We start from the raw sequence: 24,025 nt of genomic DNA, 5'->3' as shown, positions 1-24,025 counted from the left end.
ACACCTCACATCATGATCTGTCAGACACACCAGTGGGTTGGTCTAGCTGGAACAGGGCCACCCACCTAGGGGTCAGGCAGACTGGTGGGAGGAGACCAAGTCAGAACAGTGAGAGCCCTCAAAGGGTGAGGAGTTGGGAGTAGTAGCTCCCAGGGAGCGAGACCAAGTTTGGGTCGCAGACGGTGGTCCGGGACCAGAGGAGTCGGGGACCGGTTGCAGGGACATTGGAAAGGGGTGCGACGAACATAGTCTTGGAGAACTGTCGGCACCAGAAAGCCCAATAATCAAACCGGTACCGAGTACGACGGGGTACAGGACCCCAGGTCAGGAACCAATTCAACGTCCTGATAATTAACCTGGGAGGCAGAGTATCTTCACGAACTTCCGTAAGAGCTCAGAGATTGAAGGCATCAGCACAATGCAGGGGATAGGGCTTTCCAGATAAAGCAACCCACTGAAATCCCAAGTGCCAGCCATCAAGAGCACAGCTACACTACACATAGGTAGCGGGGCCCTGACAGCTTCAAGCCAAGGGGCCACAACAGACAACTAAATTGTGTGGAGTCGGGCTCCGGATTACCAAGTGACACCGGTGGGAGCGGACACTTGGACGGGCTCCCCGCAGTGGCAGCGGTGCACAGAGACTTTGGTTTACCACAGTGTGTGCGTCTACTTTATAAACCTCATCCAACACCACGACTACCGCAGTGAGTACCCTCATCCCTGCATCCTGTCCTCCCAAACAACCACCAACTAACACCCCCCTGAGCCCCGGGGCCTTCCCTACCTGTGGAGGGACTAACATCAGGCTGCTTAACTCCATCTGCTCGGTACTCCTTACAGCAGCGGCGGTATTCCCATTACCGCAACCCACAGGTGGCGTCACGAACTTCTCCCCTGTAAATATCCCCTTCTACGGATCAAAGTGTCCGCCAAGCTGGGTCCGGGCGACCCCCTCGAGCCACGATCCCGGATCAGCCCGACCAACACCGGGGCGGTACAATATCACAGCTCACCTCCTTCTCCTGTACAATGACTGATAACACCTCTATATACTTTAGATAACAAAGGATCCACCATTCACAATATGTGATGTCACAGCTCACCTCCTCCTCCTCCTGTACAATGACTGATTACACCTTTATATATAGTAGAAAACACATAATCCACCATTCACAATAGGTGGGGTCACGAAGACAGCCCAGGAGATCACGCAGATGTCCCACCGCTCCCACCAATTTGTCAGGGAAAGCACTCCACTGCCTCCAATCATAGGGACAATTACACAATTGACTGATGAGTGATGGACGATGTTTTCACTACCAGGCCAGTCATTGGGGAAACTCACAGTGAGCGTATGGTATATACACCTCTGATTCCAGCTAATGGAATTTATATTCCCCAGTATGGTCACCGCCAACCCAAGAATAACAAAAGGAACTACTAGCTGCCGCCACCACTTATTTATACAGGCTTCTGGACACCTGTTACAGGTATGGTTTCAGGATGCGAATTATAGAGCAAGAGGAATGAAGCTATTCAATTTTATATATTTAATTCAAAAAGAAGGCAGAGATTATAAAAATATACGGTACACAATATATTGCAAAGGAGACAAAAAAATACAGTATACACAGTTACATAAAGTAAAAAGGATAACAAAAGAACAGTACTAAACTTGTTACGGGAATGGCTCAGAGCTTAGCGGTGGGAGGAACGCCAATTAGAAAAAAATAGACCAAATCCATCGTCCTTTACTACAAAGCCACCATAGGCGAGGGCCTCCTAAACCCATAGGATAGCATAGATTTACAGATGTAACATCAAATAATGTATCTTTTAATAACTTCGTCTTCCCAGTGGTGGACATGTAAAGCTGGACGAGGAAACTGATCTTGGATACGTAGAAGATGGCACACCGTGCGGAGAGCAAATGATGTGTCTGGACCATCGATGTCTTCCTGTGGATCACTTTAATTTCAGCTCTTGTTTCGGCACCTCAAAAAAGATCTGTTCTGGGCATGGTGTAAGTAGACAGAGGTTATGTGCCCAATTATGCCACATTGTGCTCAGTTTGATGAACAGTAATCTCCTAATATATACATTAAGCTGCCAGGGAGGGAAGGAGACTGACTGAGGAACCTGCTCGTAGCTATATTTATAGTTGACAGAGAGGAAACAAGGCTGAGTAACATACCAGGGACTAAATTTACAGCTGCCTAAGGAGGAGACTGACTGGGGAACTTACTGGAGACTATAATTACAGCTATTAGAGGAGGATGGAAACTGTCTAGGGAAATCACTGAGGGCAATATATACAGCTGACAGAAGGGGAAGGAGACCGACTAGGGAACTTATTGAAGACAATATGTACAGCTGACAGAGGGGGAAGGAGACTGACTAGGGAACCTACTGAGGACAATATACAGCTGACAGAGGGGGAAGGAGACTGACTAGGGAACTTACTGAGGACAATATGTAGTAAACAGAGGGGGAAGGAGACTGATTAGGAAAGTAACTGAGGATAATATATACAACTGACAGAGGGGGAAGGAGACTGACTTGGGAACTCACTGAGAACAATATTTGCAGTGGTCAGATGTGGAAGGAGACTGACTAGGGAACTTACTGAAAACAAATTATACAGCTGACAGAGGGGAAAGGAGACTGACTTGGGAACTCACTGAGAACAATATTTGCAGTGGTCAGATGTGGAAGGAGACTGACTAAGGAACATACTGAGGACAATATGTAGTAAACAGAGGGGGAAGGAGACTGATTAGGAAGGTAACTGAGGATAATATATACAACTGACAGAGGAGGAAGGAGACTGACTTGGGAACTCACTGAGAACAATATTTGCAGTGGTCAGATGTGGAAGGAGACTGACTAGGGAACTTACTGAAAACCAAATATACAGCTGACAGAGGTGGAATGAGACTGACTAGGAAAGTTACTGAGGGCAATATATACAGCTGACAGAGGAGGAAGGAGACTGACTAGGGAACCTACTGAGGGCAATATATACAGCGGACAGAGGCAAAAGGAGACTGACTAGGTAAGTTACTGAGGGCAATATATACAGCTGACAGAGGGGGAAGGAGATTGACTAGGGAAATCATGGAGGACAGTATGTAAAATCAATAGAGAAGGAGATTGACTGAGAAATTAATGGGAACTATAATTACAACTGGTAGAAGATAGAGACTGACTATGGAACCTACTGAGATCTACGTATACAGCTATATTTACAGCTTCCAGAGAGGAAAGGAGACTGACTATAGTATTCACTGGGAACAATATTTGCAGGTACCAAAGGGGGAAGGAGATTGACTTGGTAACTTATTGAGGACAGCTGCCAGAGGGAGAAGTAAACTGACTAGTGGTGTGCATCTAAAGATAAACACAGTTCAGTGAATTGGTTTTGGAATTCTAGGCAGAAAACACAGAAATGGGTCATGTCACACTGCCCAGAAATCCTCTAAAGGGGTCACAGATAAGGATTAAAGATGGATAGTGAATATTTTTTATTTATTAACAGTGCAAAATTGTTTAAAATAAGCAGTTTTAGATCCATTAGATCCATTAGATTTAGATCCAAGTATTTTAGTATATGAGCTTACTTATTCCATTCCTGTATGAAATCCATACGTCTGCTTTCTAAATTGATGCCAATGTAAAGCTTTGATGTCCTTTACCTGCAGATCTGCAGCAATGAATTGAAATGCGTCTGTGATGAGGAATACGCTGGGGATGATTGCAGCTCGTTTTTCCCTTACAAGCAGAAAAAGGAAGTAAAGCCGAACGATGGTCAGTGTGCACAGTGCCTGGTTTATCACTATGCAATATGCACTTTATGCTGTTTTATCATACAGTTACCAGTGCAATCCATGCTCTATCTCCGCTTCATAGTGACTGATATTGCATATGCTTCTCTTTCAGGAGTTGTTAGTACAAACATTATCATAGGAGCTATTGCTGGTACCATGCTAGTGTTGGTCTTGGTGTTAGGAATAACAGCTTGGGGTTACAAGTAAGTGCCAGTGCTGCATGTACTGTATATTTCCAATATTATTTGTATTGGTAGAGCTGAATCGCAGACGCCACTGTTTTTTACAAAGACCAATATAATTCAAAGTGAATATGTGCTTTTTCCAAATGTGTAATAATAAAACCAACTTTCTGCAGTCACCTCTAGAGGGAGCTATTGCAGCTGCATATACAGTACATATACAGTACATAGAAATCTATAAGAAGCTCCCTCTAGTGGTGACGTAGTATTTAACATGTTGAATCATTTATTACCATTGATGTACTAAGATTATTTATAAAACTATCCAAAACTCATGGGATCCATTGGTATCTTACAGTGCCTACAAGTAGTATTCAACCCCCTGCAGATTTAGCAGGTTTACACATTCGGAATTAACTTGGCATTGTGACATTTGGACTGTAGATCAGCCTGGAAGTGTGAAATGCACTGCAGCAAAAAAGAATGTTATTTCTTTTTTTATTTTTTTTTTAAATTGTGAAAAGTTTATTCAGAGGGTCATTTATTATTCAACCCCTCAAACCACCAGAATTCTGTTTGGTTCCCCTAAAGTATTAAGAAGTATTTCAGGCACAAAGAACAATGAGCTTCACATGTTTGGATTAATTATCTCTTTTTCCAGCCTTTTCTGACTAATTAAGACCCTCCCCAAACTTGTGAACAGCACTCATACTTGGTCAACATGGGAAAGACAAAGGAGCATTCCAAGGCCATCAGAGACAAGATCGTGGAGGGTCACAAGGCTGGCAAGGGGTACAAAACCCTTTCCAAGGAGTTGGGCCTACCTGTCTCCACTGTTGGGAGCATCATCCGGAAGTGGAAGGCTTATGGAACTACTGTTAGCCTTCCACGGCCTGGACATCCTTTGAAAGTTTCCACCCGTGCCGAGGCCAGGCTTGTCCGAAGAGTCAAGGCTAACCCAAGGACAACAAGGAAGGAGCTCCGGGAAGATCTCATGGCAGTGGGGACATTGGTTTCAGTCAATACCATAAGTAACGTACTCCACCGCAATGGTCTCCGTTCCAGACGAGCCCGTAAGGTACCTTTACTTTCAAAGCGTCATGTCAAGGCTCGTCTACAGTTTGCTCATGATCACTTGGAGGACTCTGAGACAGACTGGTTCAAGGTTCTCTGATCGGATGAGACCAAGATCGAGCTCTTTGGTGCCAACCACACACATGTCGTTTGGAGACTGGATGGCACTGCATACGACCCCAAGAATACCATCCCTACAGTCAAGCATGGTGGTGGCAGCATCATGCTGTGGGGCTGTTTCTCAGCCAAGGGGCCAGGCCATCTGGTCCGCATCCATGGGAAGATGGATAGCACGGCCTACCTGGAGATTTTGGCCAAGAACCTCCGCTCCTCCATCAAGGATCTTAAGATGGGTGGTCATTTCATCTTCCAACAAGACAACGACCCAAAGCACACAGCCAAGAAAACCAAGGCCTGGTTCAAGAGGGAAAAAATCAAGGTGTTGCAGTGGCCTAGTCAGTCTCCTGACCTTAACCCAATTGAAAACTTGTGGATGGAGCTCAAGATTAAAGTCCACATGAGACACCCAAAGAACCTAGATAACTTGGAGAAGATGTGCATGGAGGAGTGGGCCAAGATAACTCCAGAGACCTGTGCCGGCCTGATCAGGTCTTATAAAAGACGATTATTAGCTGTAATTGCAAACAAGGGTTATTCCACAAAATATTAAACCTAGGGGTTGAATAATAATTGACCCACACTTTTTTGTTGAAAATTTATTAAAATTTAACTGAGCAACATAACTTGTTGGTTTGTAAGATTTATGCATCTGTTAATAAATCCTGCTCTTGTTTGAAGTTTGCAGGCTCTAACTTATTTGCATCTTATCAAACCTGCTAAATCTGCAGGGGGTTGAATACTAATTGTAGGCACTGTATGTCTTTTCCAGTCTTAGCATCAATTAGACATTTATCCATCCGGGATGCCTGCTTGAATAAAAAAAATATTAAAATTCTGTATATTCATGCGTCTTCTTATTATGTAAAGTTGTGCTCTTTTATTTAGATTTTCCTTTAACCCTAGAACGAGCAACCATAGAAATCTACAATAGAAAACAAGTAACCGTGCAGGCCTGCGAGGCCCCAGGTATGCGTTCTAGGGTTAAAAGAAACTAAACTGCAATTTTTTTTAATAATTTTGGCCATTTTTATAATCAAATTGAACAATATAATGCTACCGCGCTAACAGAGGTGTGGTCCATGTCATAAATAGGGCATAAAAGTAGTTATTTAATATCTCCTCAGGGTTTAACATATATGAAATGACCAAGGTACACTGGTAAAAAGACTAAAATGAAATGCACAGATATACATATATCAGCTTGGAAGTAGCAAATGGCAGGTACAAGCTACAAAATATAAAGTTACATGTATATACAGTATTTATTTTTTATTTATTTATGTACAGCGGGGAAAAAAGTATTTAGTCAGCAACAAAATTGTGCAAGTTCACCTACTTAAAAAGATGAGGTCGGCCTGTAATTGACATCATAGGTAGACCACAACTATGAGAGGCAAAATGAGAAAACAAATCCAGAAAATCGTCTTCTCTGATTTGGCAAGATTTTTTTTGCAAATTATGATTGAAAATAAGTATTTAGTCATCTAAAAACATGCAAGATTTCTGGCTCTCACAGACCTGTAACTTCTTCTATAAGAGGCTCCTCTGTCCTCCACTCATTACCTGTAGTAATGGCACCTGTTTGAACTTGTTATCAGTATAAAAGACACCTGTCCACAACCTCAAATATTCACACTCCAAACTCCACTATGATGAAGACCAAAAGCTGCCGAAAGACACCAGAAACTAAATTGTAGCCCTGCACCAGGCTGGGAAGACTAAATCTGCAAAAGGCAAGCAGCTTCGTGTGATGAAATCAACTGTGGGAGCAATAATAAGAAAATGTAAGACATACAAGGCCACTGATAATCTCCCTTGATCTGGGGTCCATGCAAGATTTCACCCCGTGGGGTCAAAATGATCACAAGAACGGTGAACAAAAATCCCAAAACCACATGGGGAGACCTAGAGATTGACCTGCATAGAGCTGTTACCACCGTAACAAAGGCTACCATCAGTAACACACTACCCTGCCAGGGACTCAGATCCTGCAGTGCCGGACATGTTCCCCTGCTTAAGCCGGTACATGTCCGGGCCCGTCTGAAGTTTCTTAGAGAGCATTTGGATTATCCAGAAGAGTATTGGGAGAATGTCATGTGGTCTGATGAAACCAAAGTGGAATTGTTTGGTAGAAACACAACTCGTCGTGTTTGGAGGAGACAGAATGCTGAGTTGCATCAAAAGAACACCATACCTACTGTGAAGCATGGGGGTGGCAACATCATGTTTTGGGGCTGTTTCTCTGCAAAGGGACCAGGACGACTGATCTGTGTACATGAAAGAATGAAAGGGGCCATGTATTGTGAGATTTTGAATGCAAACCTTCTTCCATCAGCAAGGGCATTGAAGATGAAACATGGCTGTATCTTTCAGCATGATAATGATCCCAAGCACACCGCCAGGGCAAGGAAGGAATGGCTTTGTAAGAAGGATATGAAAGTCCTGGGGTGATCTAGGAGGAAGTTGAAAGTCCATGTTGCCCAGCGACAGGCCCAAACATCACTGCTCTAGAGGAGATCTGCATGGAGGAATGGGCCAACATACCACCAACAGTGTGTGTGTACCGCCCCGCGCTCGGCTGCAGCCGAGCCACTCGTATCCGGGCTCGTTTGTCGTTGGATCGAGCGCCTCCGGACCGGGGGTCACTTTGCTCTGGAAGGGGCTGGTGCTTTGAAGGGGGGTTAGGGTTACGGGACAAGGCCGTGGTTTTTGTTAGAGTTCGTGACGCCACCCACGGGTTTTGGTGAATGTGAACACCACCGCTGCTGTTCACTAGGCACCTTGGGGAGGTGTTGCGCAGCAAAGGTGTTAACCCCTCCGTGGGCAGGGGTGATGGCCCCGGGACCCGGTTGGTGTGATATGTCGGTGCTTGGCGGTGCAGGGCGGTGCATGGCCCGAGGGCACAGTTGTACTCACTATTACAGATGCACAAGAGTCTCTGGTAAACCAAGATGATGGTGGTCGGTGCCCGCAGCCTGCTGCGTCTGGTCCCCCACTCGGGTTGGTGGTCTCCGCCTTTCTCCTGCACCTTCTGTGTAGCTGTGGACAGCCCGTGCTTCAGCAACGGGAGTCCGCTCCCCGGCGTTGTGTGTCGGGAGAGCCCGTTTGCTCGCAGACGCTGGCCCGTGGGATCTATTTGCCTGAGCAGTGGCTTTTTATCCCCCTTGGTGGGCTGTTGTCTTCAGTCGGGACTTGGGTGGGAAAGGTCCTAAAGTCCAGACCTCAATCAGTTAATTAACTGGGTCCACTGGTTTCTGGACCGAGTTTCAGGGTCTGAGTACCCCCCTTTGTGCTCCAGTTTCCAGTCGGTTCCCCGGTTCAGTACCGGCGGGCCACTACCCTGTCCCGGTCCCTTACGGTTCTACCGAGCTGCCTTCCCGGCTCCTGCAGGCTGAGGCCACCATTTGCCTCCTAGCCAGAAGTGACTGGGCTCCGACCCAGACACTTGGTTGTTAGACTGGGGCAGACCTGGGCACAGGTCTGCCTCGGCACTTAAACTTCACTCCTCTCCACTTGACTAGACTGGACTAGACTCGGCTAACTGTTTCTCCTGCCTCAGGAGCTGTGAACTCCTCGGTGGGCGTGTCCAACCGCCTGGGCACGCCCCCTGGTCTGTCCATCAAACCCTGAGGGAGGTGACTAGGGTTTTAAGGGTGGCTGATGACACCTTTTTAGGGGACGGGTGTTATGCAAGGGCCTACCTGTGACTACCTGGCTAGTCCGGGGCGTAACATGTGCCAACCTTGTGCAGATTTACAGAAAACGCTTGACCTCTGTCATTGCCAAAAAAGAATATATAACAAAATATTGAGATGAACTTCTGTTATTGACCAAATACTTATTTTCCACCATAATTTAAAAAAAAAAAATCTTGCCAAATCAGAGGTGATTTTCTGGATTTGTTTTCTCATTTTGTCTCTCATAGTTGTGGTCACCTATGATGTCAATTACAGGCAAATCTCATCTTTATAAGTGGGAGAACGTACACAATTGGAGGCTGAATAAATACTTTTTTCCCCCCACTGTACATAAATAAATAAAACAAGCAATGGTAAAAACCTAGAATAGCTATAAAGTCCAAAAAGTCCACTGATATTTTCACTTGTGTGAGTGCTGCAAAAGGGGGAAAAGCAAAAAAATGGGTAATTGCAGGTACTCACTCAGTCCAAGTTAGGTCCTGAGCATACTTTTTCGAGATAAGTGCAAAACCCAGAGGTGGATCAGACATTCGTGGTATATCCTGTGCATAATCCCTAAATATCTGATGTGTGACTGTGCCATTGGTAATACATGGGCACATGCAACTACCCAATTAAAACCTCTGTCCCAAAGTGAAGTTGTTTTTTTCTTTGTTTTGCTTTTTTATACAGTGTGTCCACCCATATCCTGTCCACTGCCATTAACTTGAGAACGGCGGCAGCTATAGGTATAGAAGTGGTGTCTAGGTATAGTAAAGTAGCCATTCGCTACGCAATGAAACCACCTATAGCGCCACCTGGTGGAAAACAACGGAGTTAGCATTTTTATCTCGAAAACGGAACGAGATAGAGAAAAAAAGTGAATTACAAAGTTGTAGGGCATCATCAATTCAATACGACTCGACACCTTGCATACAGAAATGCTATGATTAGAATGTGTAAAACTCACAAGGCTGCGGACGTGAAGCAATACCTCATGGAGACCTTCCTACAAGTCATTGGGTATGGTGGCTGTGTGGAGTGGCCTCCACCTTCACCTTACCCGACCCCATTGGACTTCTTTCTGTGAGGTCACCTCAAACAGCAGGTGTATGCGCCTCCTCCACCAACATTGCAGGACCTACGACAATGTATCACAGATGCTTGTGCAAGCGTGTCACCTACCATATTGCACAACGTGCAGCAAGATACAGTATGCTGTGCAGAGTCCAGATGTGCATTGCAGCTGACGGGGGCCACTTTGCGCTTCAAAGTTAAATAAGCGACATATGCGTGACCAGCATTCAATGTTTTGGGGGGGGGTGTCATGGGTTTCATATCATAGCATTTCTGTATGCAAGGTGTCGATTCGTATTGAATTGATGATGCCCTACAACTTTGTATTTCTCTTTTTTTCTCTATCTCGTTCCGTTTTTGAGATAAAATTTCTAACTCTGTTGTTTTCCACCAGGTGGCGCTATAGGTGGTTTCATTGCGTAGCACATGGCTACTTTACTATACCTAGACACCACTTCTATGCCTATAGCTGCCACCGTTCTCACGTTAATGGCGGTGGACAGGATATGGGTGGACACACTGTATACCAAACTCTACCAGGGAGTAGGGGTTTTTTTGAAACTGGGAAACCCCTGTAATAAAATGTTTTGAAAACTGTACCCAATTTTTTCTGTTTTCTTCCGTCATACACTATGTTTAAGTAATGACTTGTTTTTTCTTTGACATGAAAAGAAACTATCGGAGAGAAAGGTAAGTGTTTGCCTGTGCATTATGCCATATTTCATCACTTTCACTAGTTTACTGTCTTTTATTTTTCATAAATACCATTTATATGTCCCACATTCTTTTTCATGGCCGATGGGTTCTTAATGTCTGCTCAGGAAAGGGACGACTAGTGATCCCGTAAGACGTCTTCAAGGATTGGTTTTATTTTAGACAGTATTTTGCTTCTCAGATCGTAGTATTCTTTATCCTAAAATGGGAAAACCAGGCAATACACTGCACCGCTGTCGCGTTTCACTGCACGCAGATGTAGCAGAGCTCAGAGTGTTAGATATCACACCGCTGCATGCAATCCGTCTGCACTACCTTTAATTCAGAGATCTTATATGTCAGACTCGGCTTTGCTTCATGCCTACACTGGATCAGTTTATAGTAACAGATCGTGGTCTTATTTTTCCGTTTCCATGTTTGTCTGTAAGAGGAAGCACCAGCCTTTGGATAGACGCGTTTCTGGTTAGACATTGTCTCAGTGTGCTTTGTGTATGAGATGCAGGACATGTGTTCCCGAGCTGAAAACTACATTTCTCCACGTATTGAAGCAAGTTAACTGCGCTAGTCCAGTGTCGAAATATCCTGAGTGGTGTCCCTATACAGTGGTGGCCCTATAAAGCCCCTCAATAATAGCCTATCTTCCCTAACAACCTGAAAATTCGGTATAGACCCGAATTACGTATATTATTTTCAGACTAAACTCACAGGTGACAAGAAAGCTGATATACACTATATGGACATAAGTATGTGCACCCTCTACATTACGCCTATGTCATGATGAGTATGGGATAGCAGGGAAACGGGGCTCCTAAGCTGCCCCTCAAGCTAGGAGGTTTTATGCTATCCTTGATCTCAGAGATACTCCTGATGGTGGAGAGGTCTGAGTCTCCTTCCTGGATCTGCTCCTCACCAGTCCTGATCTAATTGCCCCTCTCCCCAGGAAGGGACAGGACAGGAGTGTGATGAAAGCCACAGATAAAAAGGGAAAACAACAGCAGGAAGGAAGTACAAAACAACAGGGGTAAACTCCCCAACCGCACCAAGCAAAGAGCACAACTTTCGCCAGTACGTCTAGGACATCACACCTCACACACCAACAAAGAATAAATTATAACTGGCATGGGTGGAAGGTTTCAACCTGTATAAATAGGAGGGGAGCAGATGTGATAGGTCTCCGCACAACATGTGATCAAAGGAGCAAGCAGACTAGCAGAGATTAACTCTTGCTATCCTGCCTATGAATCAGCACACAGCAGTTTAATGCCTGAGTCTACCTGTGTAGATCCCAGACACTAGAGAAACCATCTAATGGAGTGTCAAAATCTGCAATCTGAATAGCGTCCAATGCCACCATGAGAGTCGTGACTCCTCGTGACAGCATACAGGAGCTTTCTTTTTCGCTCCTAATTGGGAGACCCAGACAGTGGGTGTATAGCTACTGCCTCTGGAGGCCGCACAAAGAACTACACTTAAAAGTGTAAGGCCCCTCCCCTTCTGGCTATACACCCTCCCGTAGGAGTACGGATTCCTCAGTTTTAGCTTTGTGCGCAAGGAGGTCAGACACGCACGCATAGCTCCATTGTTTTTAGTCAGCAGCAGCTGCTGACTATGTCGGATGGAAGAAAAGAGGGTCTATACAGACTCCCAGCATGCTCCCTTCTCACCCCACTTATGTCGGAGGTGTTTGTAAGGTTGAGGTACCCATTGCGGGTACGGCGGCAGGAGCCCACATGCTGATTCCTTCCCCATCCCTTTTTACAGGGCTCTGGGTGAAGTGGGATTTACCGGTCTCCAGGCACTGAGACCGTGCTCCATCTACAGCCCCTGGAGAAGATGCTGGATGGAGCGGAGTACATCAGGGACATGGCCCTGCTTCCTTAAGGTACTCTGTGTCCCCGTGCATTTGGCGCTCACACCGCAGCATGCTGGGTGTTGTAGTGCGCCGGGGGACATCAGCGCTGCGGCGCCTGTGCCATGGCCTCATTCAGCTTAGCTGAAGCAGGCACACTTATGGGAATCGGCCGCGCCGGCCGCTGGGACTGCGGCACGGCTGGCACTTGTAGTGCGCCGGGGACTTCAGCGCGGCCTGCGCTTTTACGGCGGCCGCGCTGATAACTACAGTCCCCGGCTTTTGCGGCCTGCTTCCGTTCGTTCCCGCCCCCAGACCTGCCAGTCAGGAGAGGGGCGGGACGCTGCTCACGTCTAGACTCGGTCGCGCCGGCCGCTGGAACAGCGGCGCGGCTGGCACTTGTAGTGCGCCGGGGACTTCAGCGCGGCCCGCGCTTTTACGGCGGCCGCGCTGATAACTCGAGTCCCCGGCTTTTGCGGCCTGCTTTCGTTCGTTCCCGCCCCCAGACCTGCCAGTCAGGAGAGGGGCGGGACGCTGGCCAGTGCATCAGCGCTGAGGGCTGGAGTCGTTTTTACATACTCCAGCCCTCACAGTCAGCACAGAGGGGACACTGTTCCCGCACTTTTGTTGGGGAACTCCCACGGACCGCCCCTCTCCACATAAGCCGGCAGCCATTCTTGCTGACACGCTGAGCTGCAGAGGGGAGCCGGGGAGACCCAGACAAGGCATTCTGCAGCCTCTTACCCGCTGTTCAGCGGGCGGTAAGCAGCCCTCAGGGCTCACCCCCTCTTGTGCTCGTAGTATTCTTAGTATTTTGTTGCTACAAATACTTGGTATTACATAGCGCTGGTCGCCCTTTGGCTATAGACTCTCTCACATGCAGAGAGCCAGCAGCATGTCGCCCGTAAAACGCAAGGGTGCCAAGGCACAGACATTATATGCTTCCTGCACCGCATGTGGGACTTTTCTACCGGCAGGCTCCACGGACCCCCATTGTGTGCAGTGCTCGGCCCCTGCGGCGCTTGCACAGTCGGGACCTCTGCTGGACGTGTCCCAGGGTGTACCACCTGTGAATGCTGTCCAGGTGACAGGAACTGAGTTTGCAGCTTTTGCTGACAGAATGTCTCTCACTATGTCACAAATTCTTGACACATTGCGAGCTAGGCCTGTACTTCAGACCACGGACACTGTGCATGTATTGCCCCCTGGTCCCCCTCAGCTCCTAGCTCCGGGACGGGCATCTACACCTCAGGGTGAAGACTCTGACTCGGACGATGGCCCCGGGCAGCCTAAGCGGGCTCGTTATGACGGGCCTTCACATTCATCTCAATGGTCTGGATCCCAGCGGGATGAATCTATGGGTGATGAGGCGGACGTAACTGATCAGGATTCTGATCCTGGGACCGCTCTCAATCTAGATACACCAGATGGTGACGCCATAGTTAATGATCTTATATTTAACATCAATAAGATGTTGAATATTTCCCCACCAGCTCCTCCTGTAGAGGAGTCAGCTTCGCAGCACGAGAGAATCCATTTCAGATACCCTAAGCGTACATTAAGCACTTTTCTGGACCACGCTGACTTCAGAGACGCAATCCAGAAACCCCACGCTTATCCTGAAAGGCGTTTTCCTAAACGACTTAAAGATACACGCTACCCTTTTCCCTCTGAAGTGGTCAAGGGTTGGACCCAGTGTCCAAAAGTGGATCCTCCAATTTCCAGTCTTGCAGCTAGATCCTTGGTTGCTGTTGAAGATGGAGCGGCACTTAAAGATGCCACTGACAGGCAGATGGAGCTCTGGCTGAAATCCATCTATGAAGCGATTGGAGCGTCATTAGCGCCTTCTTTTGCGGCCGTATGGGCACTCCAAGCTATCACGGCCGGGCTTGCGCGAGTCGACTCAGTCACACGTGCATTTGCCCCGCAGGTAGCACCATTGACCTCGCAAATGGCGGCATTCGCGTCGTACGCGATTAATGCTGTTCTGGACGCTACAAGCCGCACGGCAGTGGCGTCAGCCAACTCAGTTGTTTTGCGTAGGGCTCTGTGGTTGAGACATTGGAAAGCAGATTCTCATTCCAAGAAGTGCTTAACCAATTTGCCTTTTTCTCGTGACCGATTGTTTGGAGAACGTTTGGATGAAATCATCAAACACTCCAAGGGTAAGGACTCTTCCTTACCGCAACACAGACAAAACAAGCCCCAACAGAGGAGGAGTCAGTCTGGTTATCGGTCCTTTCGAGGACAGGGCAGGTCCCAATTCGCCTCGTCAAAAAAGACTCAAAAGGACCAGAGACGTTCAAATTCTTGGAGGTCTCAGTCACGCCCAAAAAGACCAGCCGGAGGAACCGTTGCCAAAACGACGTCCTCCTGACTTGCGGTCTCCGATGCCCACACCCGCGGTCGGTGGGAGGCTGTCCCACTTTGGCGACATTTGGCTAGCAAGCGTCAAGGACCGTTGGGTGAGAGATATTCTATCTCACGGGTACAGGATAGAGTTCAGTTCTCGTCCGCCAACTCGTTTCTTCCGAACTTCTCCACCACCAGACCGAGCCGATGCTCTGTTGCAGGCGGTGGCCGCTCTAAAGGCGGAAGGGGTGGTGACCTCCGTCCCTCTTCAGGAACAGGGTCACGGTTTTTACTCCAATCTGTTTGTGGTCCCAAAAAAGGACGGATCGTATCGTCCCGTCCTGGATCTGAAGTTGCTCAACAGACACGTAAAAGTCAGGAGGTTCCGGATGGAATCCCTACGCTCCGTCATAGCCTCAATGTCTCAGGGAGATTTTCTAGCATCAATAGACATCAAAGATGCGTATCTCCACGTGCCGATTGCACCAGAGCATCAGCGTTTCCTACGTTTCGTCATACACGACGAGCACCTACAGTTCGTAGCGTTACCCTTCGGTCTGGCAACAGCCCCCCGGGTCTTCACCAAAGTCATGGCAGCAGTAGTAGCTGTTCTGCACTCGCAGGGTCACTCGGTCATCCCGTATCTAGACGACCTGCTTATAAAGGCATCCTCTCAAGAAGCTTGCCAACACAGTCTGAAGGTGGCGCTAGACACTCTCCAGACTTTCGGGTGGATTATCAACTTTCCAAAGTCTCATCTAACCCCGACCCAATCTCTGACTTATCTTGGCATGGAGTTTCATACTCTATCAGCGATAGTGAGGCTTCCACTGGACAAGCAGTGCTCGCTACGGACTGGAGTGCAATCTCTCCTTCAGAGCCAGTCGCACTCACTGAGGCGCCTCATGCATTTCCTAGGAAAGATGGTAGCAGCAATGGAGGCAGTCCCGTTCGCGCAGTTTCATCTGCGCCCTCTCCAATGGGACATTCTGCGCCAATGGGATGGGAAATCGACGTCCCTCGACAGGACTGTCTCCCTCTCTCAGACTGCCAAGGACTCTCTACGTTGGTGGCTTCTCCCCAACTCATTGTCACAGGGAAAGTCGTTCCTTCCCCCGTCCTGGGCAGTGGTCACGACAGATGCGAGCCTATCAGGGTGGGGAGCGGTGTTTCTCCACCACAGGGCTCAGGGGACGTGGACTCAGGAAGAGTCCACCTTGCAGATCAATGTTCTGGAAATCAGAGCAATCTATCTTGCCCTGCGAGCCTTCCAACAATGGCTGGAAGGCAAGCAGATTCGGATTCAGTCGGACAATTCCACGGCGGTGGCGTACATCAACCACCAAGGGGGAACACGCAGTCGCCAAGCTTTTCAAGAAGTCCAGCGGATTTTGACGTGGGTGGAAAGCAGAGCGTCCACCATATCTGCAGTTCACATCCCAGGCGTGGAAAACTGGGAAGCGGACTTTCTCAGTCGCCAGGGCATGGACGCAGGAGAATGGTCCCTTCACCCGGACGTGTTTCAACAGATCTGTTGCCGCTGGGGGTCGCCGGACGTCGATCTGATGGCGTCACGGCACAACAACAAGGTCCCAGTTTTCATGGCACGGTCTCACGATCACCGAGCGCTGGCGGCAGACGCCTTGGTTCAGGATTGGTCGCAATTCCGACTCCCCTATGTGTTCCCACCTCTAGCATTGTTACCCAGAGTTCTCCGGAAAATCAAGTCCGACTGCCAGCGAGCCATACTCGTCGCTCCAAATTGGCCAAGAAGGTCGTGGTACCCGGATCTGTGGCATCTCACGGTAGGCCAACCGTGGGCACTACCAGACCGTCCAGATCTGCTGTCTCAAGGGCCGTTTTTCCATCTGAATTCTGCGGCCCTGAACCTGACTGTGTGGCCATTGAGTCCTGGATCCTAGCGGCCTCAGGTTTATCTCAGGGAGTTGTTGCCACAATGAGACAGGCTAGAAAACCATCCTCAGCTAAGATCTATCACAGGACGTGGAAGATATTCTTAGCGTGGTGCTTGGCTCAAGGGTTTTCTCCCTGGCCATTTGCATTGCCAATTTTTCTTTCCTTCCTGCAGGCTGGGTTGGAAAAAGGTTTGTCCCTTAGCTCGCTTAAGGGTCAAGTCTCCGCGTTATCCGTATTCTTTCAGAAGCGCTTGGCACAGCTTTCTAAAGTACGCACGTTTCTCCAAGGAGTTTGTCATATCGTTCCTCCTTACAGACGGCCATTGGAACCCTGGGATCTGAACAAGGTTCTCCTTGCTCTTCAAAAGCCGCCTTTCGAGCCCTTGAAAGAGGTTCCCCTTTCTCGGCTTTCACAAAAGGTAGTTTTTCTTGTAGCGGTCACATCTCTGCGAAGAGTGTCCGAGCTGGCGGCGTTATCTTGCAAATCTCCCTTCCTGGTGTTTCACCAAGACAAGGTAGTACTGCGTCCAATTCCAGAGTTTTCTCCCAAGGTGGTTTCTTCCTTTCATCTCAATCAGGATATCACTTTGCCATCTTTGTGTCCGCATCCAGTTCACCAATTTGAAAAGGGTTTACATCTGTTGGACCTGGTGAGAGCACTCAGGATTTACATTTCTCGCACGGCGCCTCTACGCCGTTCGGATGCGCTCTTTGTCCTAGTCGCTGGTCAGCATAAGGGATCGCAAGCTTCCAAATCCACCCTGGCGCGGTGGATCAAGGAACCAATTCTTCACACATACCGTTCTGCTGGGCTTCAGATTCCATCTGGACTGAAGGCCCATTCTACCAGAGCCGTTGGTGCGTCCTGGGCGTTGAGGCATCAGGCTACGGCTCAGCAAGTGTGCCAGGCGGCTACCTGGTCGAGTCTGCACACGTTTACCAAACACTATCAAGTGCATACCTACGCTTCGGCAGACGCCAGCCTAGGTAGACGGGTCCTTCAGGCGGCGGTGGCCCACCTGTAGGAAGAGGCTGTATGACAGCCCGTTCATGTGGTATCTTTTTACCCACCCAGGGACTGCTTTTGGACGTCCCACTGTCTGGGTCTCCCAATTAGGAGCGAAAAAGAAGAAGGGAATTTTGTTTACTTACCGTAAATTCCTTTTCTTCTAGCTCCAATTGGGAGACCCAGCACCCGCCCTATCTGTTTTTAGGGTTTCGTTTTTTCGGGTGCACATGTTGTTCACGTTGTTTCTTAAGTTCTCCGATCTAGTTATCGGATTGAATTTGTTTTTGAAACTGTTATTGGCTTTCCTCCTTCTTGCTTTGGTACTAAAACTGAGGAATCCGTACTCCTACGGGAGGGTGTATAGCCAGAAGGGGAGGGGCCTTACACTTTTAAGTGTAGTTCTTTGTGCGGCCTCCAGAGGCAGTAGCTATACACCCACTGTCTGGGTCTCCCAATTGGAGCTAGAAGAAAAGGAATTTATGGTAAGTAAACAAAATTCCCTTCTTTCTGACTTCCCATTCTACCTCCATAGACATAAGGAGTTGGCCCCTTTGCAGATATAACGGCTCCCGCTCTTTAAGGAAGGATTTCTACAAGATTTTGAAGGTGTTTGTGGGAATTTTTGTTCCTTCATCAAGTGAAGCATTTTAGAGGTCAGACCCTGATGTTGCGGAGAGGTTGTGCTCATAATCTCCATTCTAATTCATCACAAAGGTGTTGGATGGGGCTGAGGTTTGGGATCTGTGCAGAAAGTCTTGTTCTTCCACAATAAAATCCCTCAACCATGTTTTTACAGATCTTGGGCACTGTCATGGGGAACAAAAAAGGACCTTCTACAAATTGTTTTCACAAGGCTGGAATCTACATTTATCCAAAATGTTATGTTTGCTAAAACATTAAGATTTCCCTTCACTAGAACTAAGGGACTGAGGCTGATTCCTTAAAAATATGCCCATAGAGTTATCCCTCCTCCTTACAGTTGTAATGCACTTGGGCATGTAACGTTCTCCTGGGGTTACACGCGGGAAGGGGGGGACAAGGGGCCAGATGTTATACACCGAGAGACGAGGGAGTGAATGTTATACACCGGGGGGGCTAGATGTTATAAACCGGGAAACGAGGGAGTGAATGTTATACATCGGGGGGGCTAGATGTTATAAACCGGGAGACGAGGGAGTGAATGTTATACACCGGGGGGCTGGATGTTATACACCCGGGGGGGGGCGAGGGACCAGATGTTATACACCGGGAGACAAGGGAGTGAATGTTATACACGGGGGGGGCTGGATGTTATACACCGGGGGGGCGAGGGACCAGATGTTATACACCACGGGGGGCTGGATGTTATACACCGGGGGGGAGAGGGACCAGATGTTATACACCGGGAGACGAGGAAGTGAATGTTATACACCGGGGGGCTGGATGTTATACACCCGGGGGGCGAGGGACCAGATGTTATACACCACGGGGGGCTGGATGTTATACACCGGGGGGGCGAGGGACCAGATGTTATACACCGGGAGACGAGGGAGTGAATGTTATACACCGGGGGGGCTGGATGTTATACACCCGGGGGGGCGAGGGACCAGATGTTATACACCGGGAGACGAGGGAGTGAATGTTATACACTGGGGGGCTGGATGTTATACATCGGGGGGGGCGAGGGACCAGATGTTATACACCGGGAGACGAGGGAGTGAATGTTATACACCGGGGGGCTGGATGTTATACACCGGGGGGCGAGGGACCAGATGTTATACACCGGGAGACGAGGGAGTGAATGTTATACACCGGGGGGGCTGGATGTTATACACCGGCTGGGTGAGGGACCATATGTTATACACTGGGTGTTGAGGGGCCGAATGTTATACATCGGGGGGTAATAAGACTAAATGACAAACATAAATCCAATGACAAATAAAGAGGTATATGCCAATACTTTTGTCCTTATAGTGTATGATGGATATGTGTCCCACTCCTTGTGGATGGGATTTGGTGCACCTCCATGGTCATCTTTGGAGCACATATCTCTCTGGCCATGATTAGGGACTTGGAACTTCTTGGTAAGAATGGAAGCTCGATAGGTTAGACGTCCACCTATTACTCTTGCTTGACGTGTCTAATCGGTTAGGGAAACGCTTGCCCATTTTGGATGCCTGCCAGGTCCCTCTTTTCTATAGAATAGTTAAGAATATATCAGAAAATCCACTTGAATTGCATCAAGTCATTAAAAGGCATCTGTCGGCAGGTTATCACATACGGATGTAGTGGTAGTGCTGTATAAGTGCTTTTCACCTGAAAAATAAAAAATTATAATTTACTTTTGTAGAATTACTATGTGCCAGTCATATGAGTTCTAGTATAGAAGCCATATGCAAATCAGTCTGGAAGTGCACTGGGGGTGTGTCTATGCATTAGGAAGAAGCAGTCCAGGTGCATTGACACGCCCCCAGTGCACTTCCAGACTGATTTGATTTGTAGGTACATATTGCTGCACTCATTTTGTAAACACCCGCTGTCAGGTTCACACATTTGTCTACAAATCTGTATCAAGTTCTTCAACAAAATCCGCATGTGTTGCATGGAGATGTCCCAGCAGACTTTGTTATTAGAGCCACGGATTTCACTTGTTGCATTGCAGTGAATGGAGCCGGCATTTCTGCAACAGATTAGTGCATGCTGTGGATTTTTATGTTGGAAGCGAAAAGGGGCTTGTTGCAAAATTTCAATGGGGATTCTGCAATTACAATTTCCAAATAATTTATGTAGTGTGAGAATCAGGCTTTGGATGAGTTCATTGTCTCTCCAGACCACTTGATTTTTGGGCAAATTTATCGTCCACGGCCACAAAATTCGGCTTTTAGTGAACTGAAAGTTTTCGTAAATATCTGGAACATGTTAGAAAGCCATTAAAATCAAAGCTGCTTTGTTTATAGAAATGCCTCATTGCTTTCAGTGTTATGCAAAAAAAAATTCTTATCAAAATTTTGCCTAAAAACAACAAAAAAATTGGATTAAATGAGAATTTTTTATATGACCAGATTAGAGTAAATTCAATGAGACTAAAATGTAAATCTATACTACAGGCTGAAAATTTCGATCTAAAAATTTGAAGTATAATGTTTCAATGCAAAAAATGGTAGAAAGAAATTCAGTGTATAAATACAATGGGGAAGATGTATCAAAAAGGGGTGCAAAAAAAACTAGCAATCACATTGTGGCTGTCATTTTATCTGAAAATGGAATATCAACACCAATTTTTCAGTGTTGAAAAATCTCCCCTATTGGTATTAAAGGGGGTTGTCCACTGCTAGGACAGCCCCATCTGATTCCCCCAGGTAAAATAATAAAGCCTATACTCACCTTCTCTGCTGGCGATGTTCTAGCAGTGCGGCAGTTTGCATTCCCGGTGCTCCCGTGACATTATGTGAGCCCTACGTCCAGACAGCCATGGCTTCCTTCTCTCCACCTTCGGACCAAACGAGCAATCAACAGGAAGTGAGTCGCAGCACTCACTTCATGTTCACTAACTCATTTGGTGCGAAGGCCGGGAGACAGTAGCTGGAGCTAATTGGACGCAGGGCTCACGTAATGTCACCACATCACGTAGTTCGTGGAAACGTGAACCACAGCACTGCTGCAACGGCGCCAGTACGGGAGGTGAGTATAGGCTCTTTTTTACTTGGGGAAAACATGGAATAGGAAAAGGCTGTCCTAGAAGTGAACAACCCCTTTAAGGTCATTGACAAAGCACAGAAATACAAGTGAACACCAGTGAATGTGCGTGTGTATGTATACAATGCCTTGAATAAGTATTCATACCCCATAACATTTTCCACATTTTTCACATTACACTCATAAACTTAATGTATTTTATTGGGATTTTATGTGATATACCAACACTAAGGGGTACTTTGCACGCTGCGACATTGCTAGCCGATGCTAGCGATGCCGAGCGCGATAGTCCCCGCCCCCGTCGCACATGCGATATCTTGTGATAGCTGCCGTAGCAAACATTATCGCTACGGTAGCTTCACACGCACTCACCTGCTCTGCGACGTCGCTCTGGCTGGCGACCCGCCTCCTTCCAAAAGGGGCGGGTCGTGCGGCGTCACAGCGACGTCACACGGCAGGCGGCCAATAAAAGCGGAGGGGCGGAGATGAGCGGGACGTAAACATCCCGCCCACCTCCTTCATTCCGCATAGCCGGTGGAGGCGCAGGTAAGGAGATGTTCCTCGCTCCAGCGTCTTCACACACAGCGACGTGTGCTGCCGCAGGAACAGGGAACAACATCGTATCTCCTGATGTAGCAACATTATGGAAATGTCCGACGCTACACAGATCGCTGGTTTACGACGTTTTTGCGATCGTTTATCGGCGCATCTAGGCTTTACACGTTAAGACATCGTTACCGGCGCCGGATGTGCGTCACTTTCGATTTGACCCCAACGATATCGCAGTAGCGATGTCGCAACGTGCAAAGTACCCCTTAATAACAAGTATCCATGAAGTGTAAAGGAAATGATTAATGGTTTTCTAAATATTTTAAAAATATAATTTTGAAAATTTTGACATTTATTTGTATTCAGCCCCCCTGAGTCAATACTCTGTAGGACATCCATTCATTACAATTACTACTGCAAGTCTTTTGGGGGATGTTTCAAACTAGCTTTGCACATCTAGTGGCTCAACCATGTGTGACTGTGGGGGTGGTGTTTTTAGGGTGATGTGTAGTGTTATTTTTCTGCCACACATAGTTTTTTGCATTTAGTTGAAAATGTTCTACCTTGGTCTCATCTGACCAGAACATCTTCTTCCTCTATGTTAAAGAAGGTGGTCTGGTCAGATGAGACCAAGGTAGAACTTTTTGGACTGAATGCAAAACACTATGTTTGGCAGAAAACAAATATGTCACGTTACCATGAAAACCCCATCCCCACCGTCACAAATGGTGGTGGCAGCTTCATGCTGTGGGGAAGCTTTTCTTCAGCAGAGGCAGGGAAGCTGGTCAGAGATGGTGGGAAGATGGATGAGGCTAAATACAGGGAAATCCTGGAGGAAAACCTAGTATAGGTTACAACAGACTTGAGACTGTGGCATAGGGTCACCTTCCAGCAGAACAGCGACCCTAAACATCCTGCCAGACCTACCATGGATGCTTCCAATCAAAGCATATGCATGTGTGTGAATGACCCAGTCACACTCCAGACCTAAATCTCACTGGGAATCTGTGACAAGACGTAAAAATGTTTGTGCACAGACGTCTCCATCCAATCTCACTGAGCGAGAGTGCAAAGACGAATTGGCAAAAATGTCACCTCCAGATGTGCAAAGCTGGAGAGACCGACCCCTAAAGACTTGCACCAGTAATTGGAGCAAAAGATAGTCCTATAAAGTATCGACTCGGGGGCTGAATACAAATGCACGCCACAATTTTATTATTTTTATTTCTAAAATATTTAGAAAACTGTGTATCATTTCCTTTACACGTCACAAATACTTGATATTTAGGGGTACTTTGCATGTTGCGACATCGCTACCGATATATCGTCGGGGTCACGGTTGTTGTGACGCACATCCGGCGCCGGTAGCGACATCGCAATGTGTAAATCCTAGGAGCGACGATGAACGAGGGTGAAACAGTCAAAAATCGCTGATTTGTGTCACGTCGTTCATTTCCATAATGTTGCTCCTGCTGCAGGTACGATGTTGTTTGTCGCTCCAGCGGCGTCACACATCGCTGGGTGTAAACCCGCAGGAGCGACAAACATCTCCTTACCTGCGTCCCGACGGTAATGTGGAAGAAAGAAGGTGGGCGGGATGTTACGTCCCGCTCATCTCCGCCCCTCCGCTTCAATTGGCCGGCCGCTTAGTCACGGCGCGGTGACGCCGAATGCACCTCCCCCTTGAGGGAGGGATTGTTCGGCGGTCACCGCGACGTCGCCGACCAGGTATGTGCGTGTGATGCTAATTTTCGCTATGGCAGCAATCACAAGATATCGCATGTGCGACAGGGCCGGGTGCTATTGCGCTGGACATCGCTAACTGATGCTAGCGATGTCGCAACGTGCAAAGTACCCCTTAGTGTTGGGATATCACATCAAACCTCAATAAAATACTTTTAAAGCGTCACTACAGTGTGTTTTTACTTGCACCACTGGAGTGGTGCTTTATATGTAAGTCCCCTGCCCCCTGTATTGGCAGCTTTATCTTCTATCACTGCT

At 47.6% G+C, this 24,025-nt stretch overlaps 1 protein-coding gene across 6 annotated transcripts in view; it reads left to right on the top strand.

The window, feature by feature from the left end:
* ADAM22 (ADAM metallopeptidase domain 22) overlaps window positions 1-24,025 on the top strand; it is a 331,085-nt gene that overhangs the window by 263,770 nt on the left and 43,290 nt on the right. For all 6 annotated transcript variants that reach the window (XM_075315606.1, XM_075315604.1, XM_075315602.1 and 3 more), the window contains exons 23-26: window positions 1,861-2,026; window positions 3,705-3,810; window positions 3,943-4,033; window positions 10,633-10,650. In XM_075315606.1, the coding sequence (XP_075171721.1) occupies window positions 1,861-2,026; window positions 3,705-3,810; window positions 3,943-4,033; window positions 10,633-10,650 (381 nt within the window). The remainder of the gene's footprint in view (window positions 1-1,860; window positions 2,027-3,704; window positions 3,811-3,942; window positions 4,034-10,632; window positions 10,651-24,025) is intronic.

The sequence above is a fragment of the Anomaloglossus baeobatrachus genome, chromosome 6, assembly GCF_048569485.1.
Source record: "Anomaloglossus baeobatrachus isolate aAnoBae1 chromosome 6, aAnoBae1.hap1, whole genome shotgun sequence".
Classification (NCBI taxonomy): domain Eukaryota; kingdom Metazoa; phylum Chordata; class Amphibia; order Anura; family Aromobatidae; genus Anomaloglossus; species Anomaloglossus baeobatrachus.
The sequence above is the reverse complement of the archived record's forward strand: the minus strand, read 5'-3'. Positions and strand labels throughout refer to the sequence as shown.